We start from the raw sequence: 9,763 nt of genomic DNA, 5'->3' as shown, positions 1-9,763 counted from the left end.
CTCCCAAGGAAGTTATTTTAAATTGGGAGATCAGGAAAGACTTGTAATTTAGACTCGAATGGTACAAAGGTGCCAGCCAGGCAGAAGTCTCTGAGCAGCAGCTTCCAGGCTATGTGCTCCCTCAAAGTGAAGAAAAGCAAACCTGAAGAGTGTCTTTTTTTTTTTTAATAAATTTATTTATTTATTTATTTATTTATTTTTGGCTGTGTTGGGTCTTCGTTTCTGTGCAAGGGCTTTCTCCAGTTGCGGCGAGCGGGGGCCACTCTTCATTGCGGTGCGCGGGCCTCTCGTTATTGCGGCCTCTCCCGTTGCGGAGCACAGGCTCCAGACGTGCAGGCTCAGCAGTTGTGGCTCACGGGCCTAGCCGCTCCGCGGCATGTGGGATCTTCCAGGACCGGGGCATGAACCCGCATCCTCTGCATTGGCAGGCGGACTCCTAACCAATGTGCCACCAGGGAAGCCCAAGAGTGTCTTTTTAAAAGTGATTCTCTTTTAAACGGATGTCTCTTACCTTGTCATGCAACATTTCTTCTTAAAATATGGTTTTTACTTTCAAGGATTTTGTTCCAAATGTATATTTACCTTGCTCCTTGCTTAGATTTCTTGAGGGAACATTTATCTTCAAATTATGATTATGCCAATTTTGTAAATTGTGCAATAACATGTTAAAGGAATTTAATAAGTGTGTGTTTACTATTCAGCCCTGGATTACATTTCATTGGGAATAACAGAAAAAAATCCCTAAATAGCCATGGCTTAAAAAAGTTTGAAGTGAATTTCTTTTTCATACTTAACAAAGTAGAGGTAGTCCACCCAGGGACAGCATGATGGTGTATGGCATCAGAGAACAAGATTTCTTCCATCCTTTTTTTCTGTCATGTGTACTTTTTTCCCCATGTACACCTCATGGTTGAAGATGGCTGCTCACTTCCAGCCATTACATCAATGTTCTAACCAACTGTAAACAGAAAGGAGTGGCAAATGGCTCTCCCCCTTCCTTTTAGGAAACTTCCTAAAAGTTGCACACACACCGTTTTTGCCTATATCCCATAAACCTGTTAGTGCCACAGTTATAACTAGTTATAAACGGGTCTAGGAAATGGTAGATTTTATTCCAGGTTGTTTTGTGCACAGCTAAAAAACAAGTGTTCTTATATTGAGAGAAGGTAGAAAGGATTTTAAGAGAACAGTTAGTGGCCTCTCCTCAAGCACTATGCCCCAAGCCAAGTAGGGTGCTTGCTAAGTAGAGGAATGACCCAGCCCAGCCTAAGATTCCCTCCAGTACTTGGTCTTTGCTTACCTTTTGATTCTCATCTTTCAATCATCTTTTCATAAATATTCTAATCACCTATACATTGACCATCTCTCAATTCATCCCATTGTTCTTTCTTAGCATTGAGCCTTCATCTGTGCTGTTTCTTTGGTCTAGAATGTTCTCTTCTTTTCCTACCCTCCATATTAAATTCTGACTTTTTTTCTATATCTTAGCTCAGATTCCGTATCCTCAAGAACACTTTGCTGGTTCCATGCATGTAAGGTTCTGTAGTCACATAATTCCATCAAACCATGTTCCTTTAGAGCATTGATCACTGTTTTCAAGTATACACCCATTCCTGTCTTTATCTGATGACCTTCTCTCTTCTCACTTAGACTATAAGTGCTCCTTGAAGGTAGAGATCATGCCTGTGTTTTTCACTGCCAAACCCACTGTGGCCATCAGGATGCTCAGCATATAATGGACAATTATAAATATATGTTGAACCAAATTAATGTGTGAATAAATGCTCTGATAAAACAATTAATAGTTTTACTAGGGTAATACAATACACAGAGTTTACTTAGTATGTGCATGAAATACATGCAAATGGCTAAATAATTAAAGAAAAAATTGAGAGAGAGCAACCTAATGAATCAAAGTGTCCAGCTATGAAAGATTCCATTTTCCCTCCTACCATGAGTTTTTTGGTTGTCATTTAGACTTAGCTTAAGAGTAAATCTAGTCTCCATATTAGTAAAAATGGTTGTTTTCTCTCAGTAGTCAGTTGGCTTTACAATGTTCCTATTCGGTATTATGTTCTTATTTTGATCTGATCGTGGAAGTGAGGGATTATGGTTCTGTTCCCACCATGTGCGAGTGACTTCACTCTCTGTACATCAGATTCTCATTGAGAAATGGGCTTGATAAGAGCATCTCCCTCTTAAGCAGTGCACTGGTTTGGATGGGCCATGCTGCACCAACAAATCCCCCCAAAACTCAGGTGCTCAATCTGACAAAGGTTTATTTCTTATTTACACAAAATTTGTGATGAGTCAGGTGGCTCCTCAGAGCAACTACTGTTCATTCACTGGCTCGGTGTGATCTAGGTGACCTCAATCTTGTGACATTGTCCGTTCAACGCACAACTTCCAGGAACAGGAGAAAGAGCTGGAGGAAATGGGATCGTCATTCCACAGCTTTTAAATGCTTCAGGTTGGAGCGGACACATGCCACCTCTGCTCACAGCCCATTTGTCAGAACTAGTCCCATCACTTCCTGTAAAGCCAGAGGACAGGGAAGTGTGGGCGAGCACATGGATTTCAGTGGGCAATAAATGTATTAGCCATGGGGTAACAGTAGCGGTTAAATAATTTATGATGGTGATGATGATGACATCCAATAGACATTTCATTAAGAGCACAAGTTTGATTTCTTGTTATCCCTCACACCCACCTCCCCACCTACAAATAGGTAGTAATTAACACCATAAATACCCTGAGTGATATGGTTGCCAAATAACAGAACACAAAGGGAAAAACAGAAGCCAGCATTCGTTGAGTGATGGCTGTGATGATGAGGCTGGGGTTCCCATGAAGGAGGAAGAAATGGCAGCTGAATGCACCGCAGTCTTCAGGGAGTTGCTGAAGGCACTTGAACTGGCTACGTAGGACAAATAGGATTTGAGTGGTAGAGAAAGGAGTTGGAATGGAGGACGTGGGGAATTCCAAAAATATAAGCAATGTCCCCAAGGCATTAAAATGTTACCTGTGACGGAGGGGAAATTTTACGTGGCAAGGCCAGTAGAAAGAGATGAGGTGGACCTGAGGATCCTCTTGAGGGGAGTGTCTCAAGTATTAAGTGGCTGGTTATACAGTCGTCTTCAACTAGACAGATGCTATGGCTTTTCCTTCGCTCGATTCCTAGTTTCTCCCTGGCTCCCCGTTACTGCTCCTCCCATTTCCAACGCATCAGATCCCAAAGAAAGGAAGACAGTCACATTTTTTGATCTGTTTATCTGATATGCAGAGAACCAAGAAAGCCTTTCCTCCACTCCTCCAGAATTACTCTATAATTTTTGTACACTTTGTAATGAAAATATGGAAAAAAGGCTTTGAAACAAAAATCTGTTTGTTTTTTTTTTTTTTTTTTTTTTTGACACTTTCATCAGATCTCCCTGTTAACTCTCTAATAGCTGGCAGGGTTGGGTCAGTTCTATCTGGGCCTCTATTTCTCTCATCTATTTAAGGAAAATACGTTTGTGAGGAGCCTTTGGATTTGTCTTTTCATCTGTTGTTTTTCAAGTTTTCAGAAAGTGAGCAAACGTCATTGGACTTCGTTTCCCTTTCCTTTCGCAAGTGAAGTGTCCTTTTTGTCTCTATGGAAGCCCTCTGGAAGTGCTACCAGTATTTTTGGTAGAAGCTACTGGTGCTTTATACCTTTGCATTGTTGCTTCCTGCTGCAAATCTGAGGCCTTATCATCTGATTGGGCCAAGTTCTCTAAGAGTGTGTTCTGTGTTTCTTCTAAAAGTCAAGTTTCTTTCGGTATCACAAGAAGAAGGCAAAGATGCAAAACTCATGGTGGACCTTAAGGTGAGAGATGGTTTCCAAGACGCCCTAGCCAGAGGGTGAAGCTCCATGTTGAATCTGAGGAAGCTCAGGGAGGGAGCAGTGCCCCAGGTGGAACGCGGTGGCTGCCGACATCGCACATCATGGGCGAATCTTTCTAAGCGTGATGAGGAGCACAAATGAAGGCTCTGGGGGAGTGGATTGGTACATTCATCAAGGGAATTGGACTCCTCATGCTTTCTTTATGCATGCTGGAATACATTAAACTAAAAACCAATCCATCCCGACCACTCCGAGGTGCAGGCACCTTGCCTGGAAGATGAAAAGGGAGGGAAAGGAATTTCATCTGGTGGTAAGGCGTGTTGCTCTCGGACCAGGCGAATTAATCAGTGCCTGGAAGAGGTCTGGCAGCCAAGTGGGTTGTCGGCTTGTTGGTATCACTCTAGTGGTCGGGGAATTTGAGATAATGGGAAGAGTGGGGGAGGACCGGGGCATTATAAGCGAAGAGAGAGCAAACTGTATCAGAAGCCCATGAGAGCAGAGTGCTTAGATGTCATTAAAAAAAAAAAAAAAAAGAAAGAAAGACTTGACTACCCACAAAGATTGATGACAAGAGAAGAAAGAAAGAGGAAGGAGCTTTTGAAAGAGCTTTTCTCTTGATCGGGTGATAATTTATTTACTGTTTAATATGACAAAAGATGCAAAATGAGATCCTGGGTTGGAGAGGGGGATTTCAGATTTGGCCATCAATTGGGACCTTAAAATAGAGCTTCCCGAACCTATAGGCCAAACAGGTATGGCAGTTTAGCAGTGTGTGAATAAGAAGGGATTTGCCTACAGCGGTGTTGGGGGGTCCTACATCTGGTGGCTGACATTGCACATGGACTTGGAGATAGAATGTGGCAGATTTGAAACCAAATCAAACAAACTATAGGGCCAAAAATGTGAGGAGGAATATCTCTGGGGCACCTTTTAGAGTAGATTTCCATCAAAATAATAACTGTCATTTATTGAGATTTAACTATGAGTATATTATTTGAATTAATCTTTACAACAAATTATGAGTTAGACCAAACTGTTGTGTCCATTTTACAGATGGATAGACTAGGGCTCAGAGATGTTAAGTGATGTGACCAGAGCACAAAGGTTGGGGTTTGAGAGTTAACTCAAAGTTGAAGCTCTTAACTGCTGCCTTTCCTATGGGACTCTTAAAGGGTAGAATATGTGCATGAAGATCAAGGTAAATGTGTCCTGCCTCAGGCAGGGGTTAAAGGGCAAAAATATGTGTTGAAAACCATGCTGTTTCCTGTATACTTTTCTTGATTCCATTACCTCAGTTCCCCGGCCTGAGTTTTTCAGTTTTGTTTATTTCCTTTTTCCCTTCTTCTATTTGTACCTCTTAGACTGTGACTTTGATCTGTCACCTCATTCTGCTTTGCTTTTGTTTATATCTAAGCAGTCAACATAGAATAGTGGTTAAAGGTGTGGCTTCTGATGTTGGGTAGCCTGGGTTCAAATCTAAGCTTTGCTACTTGACTAGCTAAGGTGGCCCTTTGTGCTCCAGTTTCCTCGTTGGCTTTGGTCATTTATGGCTATGTAACAACCCACCCCACAAGTTTGTGGCTTAAGATAATCATAACCACTAGTTGCTCACAAGTTGGCCAGGACTGCACATGGATGGCTCATCTCTGCTCCGCGTGGTGCTGGCTGGTGGGGGGGCCGGGGGCGGGGGTTTGCCTGGAGCTGGAAGAGCCGTGATGGCCTCATTCAGAAGTCACACAACATCAATTCGGCTGCATTTTATGGCGAAAGGGTGTCATGAGGTCACCCCAGTTTCAAGAAGAGGGGAAATGTGCTCTACCTCTTGGTGGGGGGAACGGCATGGGTATAATTGTGGGAGGCCATTTTTGCAGATCATCTACCATGCAGAGGTGACTGGGCTCTTGAGGTAGGTGGCTCCTATTATCCTGACCACAATTTCATGAGTTACCAGGAGAAAAGTATCGTGAAGTACAGACTCTGGGATTCTGTTTTAAGATGAAATGCACACCTGTGCAAATTTGGAGCAGGGCATGAATTCACTGGCACTAAATCCTCAGTAGAAGCCAAATGGATGTGCTCATGTAAAAAAACATCTACCATTCAGGTGACATTTTGTTTCCTTCAAAGGCAGGGTCATGCCAAGCCTTTCCAAATAGCTCATTAATTATAGTCCTCTAAATAGTCATCTAATAGTCATCTAAATTATAATTTGAATTTCATAAGGGTTTTAAAGAATTATTGTTACAGGAATGGGAGTGAAATAAGGTTGACTTGCCTAAAAAATCAGGGATTTACAGGTTCTTCTTGAAAGTAGCTAATTGAAGACACTGTGACATATTTTCCCTCTACGGCTTTTGACGATGCCTGTGTCGTAGCATGTTACATTTGTCATAAATATGTGGACCCAGTCAGTGAAGGTACACCCATGAGTATGGTTGCTGAGATGTATCACAGCTTCTGAAGAGGAGTCCGTGAGTGGTGGGATATACAAAGTCATCCAAGGTGGGATCAGACAGGAGCCTTAGCAAATCCAGTAAGGCAAACATCTTGAATCTCATGTCTTATTATCGGTATGAAGAGTTTCATTTTTTTCCTTCCATGTGGAATCCTGAGATGCTCTTCTCTGAAGCCTCCCATGCCCCTTTCATAGACACCGAGCTCAGCACTAAGTTCTCAAGGCCATCTCCTTGGAGGACCGTGATATGCCCACCTGACTTACATGAGTTCAAGCACACACAATAGGTGAGGCCCCTGTTGCTTCACTCATCAACAGGCAGTGGATGAATTTAGTCTGGGTGTGAATCAAGTATTATTGTATAGTCTTTTCCTGAATGTACATTTATGCTCGTGTCTTTCGTAGAGCATTAGTTCCATGAGAATGAGGAATAGTTGTTTAATTGATTCAGCAAAAGCTTATATGTAAATATAGCATACATACATATAGTAGCTTACAAAAATTAGGTATTCATCCATAGTCAGCAAGTGTTTATGAAGCACACTATGTGCCACATACTTTTCTAGGCTCTGGCAATATAGCAGAGAATGAGAGTGACATAATCCTTGATCTCCAGTATCTTTATCCAAGATGGATGTTAGATATTTAATAAATACTTCTAAATAATTAAGTAAATAATTTTAAGAGTACATAGTATCACAAAGGAAAAGTTCAGAATACTATGGAATGCACATTAGGGACCCCAACTTGATCTGGAGAGTAAGGGAGCTCTCGCTGAAGGAAATGCATGCTTAAGTTCAGTCAATCAAGGGATAGTTATTGAGTATCTCCTGCATCCTGGGTACTTTTCTAGGAATTGGGACTAGAAAAGGAACAAGATAAGAGTAGGGCATCCCAAGATGAATAGAGTGGGGACCAGCATCTCAGGCAAAGGAAATGGCATGTGTAGTGACCTGGAGAGAGCCTGGAATATTCCAGGAACTGAGGAAAGTCAACACAGCTGGAGCCGAAAGAGGGAGGGAACAGTGGAAGAATGGAAGGCTGGAGGGGTGTATAGGATTCAGATCATACCAGTCTTTGGAGGCCCTGTTGAGGTTTTGGGTCTTCATTCTACAAGCAGTGGAAAGTCTTTGAGTGCATAAGCCAAGGAATGCAATTCATTCACTCATTTTCATTCAACAGATGGCTTTTGAGCCTTTTTACAATAGCATTGGCCAGGTCCTGGGTATAGAGCAGCAAATAAGACAGATGTGTCTGAGACTGCTAATTGCACTCTGGTATTAGTTTCCCCTGTCATCTTTAGTAATAAAATCCCTGTTTTTTCGGCTGAGCCTGTTCAAAAGTAAAGACTACATTTCCCAGCCTCCCTTGCAGGAGATATGAGCATGTGACTTGGTGTAGGCCAATGAGATGTAAGCAGAAGTATATTTAAAGGAAGGAGGGCCTTGCTTCTTTTCACCTAGTCTTCCTTCCTGCTGGTTGGAAAACAGAAGCCATGACTGAACCTTGAGGTGAAAGTCTATTGAAGGCAACAGATTTAAAAGTTTGAAAGAGCTTGAGCGCCTTGAGGGTCTTCGAGCCACCGTATCAGCCCTGGACGGCTTACTTCTGGACAACTTCTACGTGGAAGAAAAATGAGTTCTTATCTAGTTTAAGCCACTGTTAGTTTGGATTTTCCATGAACAGCAGAGCAAACTCATCTTAATTGGAACAATAGATAAGGTTCCAGTTCTTACGGAGTTTACACTCTGTTGTAGGGAAATAGGTCAGAAACAAATGGAAGGGAAAGTCATTTGGAGAGAGGCACTGAAAAGACAAATGTTGGAAGGCTGCTTGAGATTAATGGCTCAAGATCTCTTTGAAGAAGTGTGAGTTAAGCTGTGGCAATGACAGATTTTATGAACGATTGCTGGCAGAAGTGTGGCGAATCGGTTTTAAGAGGAGACATTCTCCCCCTCTTTGAACAGGGCAAAAGGATATGATTTATGGGAGTTTTCTAAAATCAATCCCTATATACTTGGATTTAACTGCACCCAACATCCTCTAACATACAAATACCATCCTCTAACAATACGGATACCTCAAACAGAAGTCCAAAGAAACATCAGCTCATTAGGTCTGTACGCCTGTACTCATACCAGTTGCCAAAGCATTGTTCTAACTTCCCAGCCATAGGGGCAAGCTGCCTGGAATCTGAACCAGTGATGGAAAATGAGTGCATTTGTGTTATGCTGAATGACAGACCTTGTGGTCCACCCTGCCAGTCTCCATTTGCAGATCCTAGATTTTAGATGAACGCAGTGGCATTACCCCATGTTGAAGCTGAGGAACCTTTGGAAAGGGTCTAATAGATGCTTGAGAAGAGAAAGCAATGATTTGTGAGCTCCCGTTTTCCACAGAGAAGTTGCATTTCACCTACCAGCGAGGACACTCTTTCCTCAGCACTCTGAAATTAAGACTTTTGTTCTTGGACCAGAGGCCATGTTTAGAGCAGTGGGCATGTACACTTCCCCTCTCCTGGCTTGCTTTTCCTTTCCCCAGCACCACAGCGTCACTTTGTCTCATTCTCTGGGACTGACAGACTAGGATGCTCTTTCAAGTGGTTGGGGAAGCGATGTGGCAGAAGCAATCTTGTCCCGTGGACAAAGTGAAACCAAATACTTTACTACTGTCTTCACTGAGGCAGCAGGAAGTGTAAGAAGGACTTCCGTAACCAGAGTTTGGAAGGGGAATTTAGATACCTGCTGTGACTGCGGTTCCTGTCCGCAACCTCTGACTTGTTTCGTTGCCAAAACTACAACACTTCTTCCTTGTTGGGTTTGCCTCTTTCTATCAAGGTTAACATCATTTGCTGACATTTACTAGGGAGCCATAAGGAGGTTACTTGGGTGATGGCGCTAAGGACTCCCGAGCTTCATGGGAGAATGATTTGTGTCCTGGGTAAGGAATTTCTTGATCCATGAGAAGGGCAATGGCCTAGGAGTCAGAAGGCTCTGGTTTTAGTTCTAAGCTCTTCCTCTGACTGACTCATCTGGTGACCTTTAGCTATGCTGGTAATGACCGCAGCCCACTCCCAGTTCTCAGGAACTCTGAGGATGGGGTATCATAATGTTTACAGTCACTGAGCTATTAGGAAGGCCGGAACTCTGAGTAATTACAAATATGGAAGTCGATCAATGATTATATCAACTCATTCAGTATGGCTTCTAATCTGAAAGAAGATATCAAATAATGGGTAAGCAGTTAGGCATGGACTGTGGAGTCACATAAGTCCAGGATGAAGGACCAACTCTGCCACTTTTACCTGTGTGACTGAGCAAGTTCCTTAGCCTCTCTGAGGCTCAGTTTCTTTATCACAGAAGAATGATAAAACAGTACGTTCCTCCAAAATACAATGATGTTTAAATAAGTCCATGCCTAGGGAGCATCTAGTACCATGCCTG

At 42.5% G+C, this 9,763-nt stretch overlaps 1 protein-coding gene across 1 annotated transcript in view; it reads right to left on the bottom strand.

Moving 5' to 3' along the window:
- Positions 1-469: 469 nt before the first annotated feature.
- Positions 470-9,763, bottom strand: part of LOC309637527 (uncharacterized protein) — a 432,423-nt gene continuing 423,129 nt past the window's right edge. The window contains exon 8 of the mRNA XM_082412440.1: positions 470-2,533. Within this exon, the coding sequence (XP_082268566.1) occupies positions 2,361-2,533 (173 nt within the window). The 3' untranslated portion in view covers positions 470-2,360. The remainder of the gene's footprint in view (positions 2,534-9,763) is intronic.

The sequence above is a fragment of the Balaenoptera physalus genome (assembly GCF_965194825.1).
Source record: "Balaenoptera physalus genome assembly, chromosome: 11".
Classification (NCBI taxonomy): Eukaryota; Metazoa; Chordata; class Mammalia; order Artiodactyla; family Balaenopteridae; genus Balaenoptera; species Balaenoptera physalus.
The sequence above is the reverse complement of the archived record's forward strand: the minus strand, read 5'-3'. Positions and strand labels throughout refer to the sequence as shown.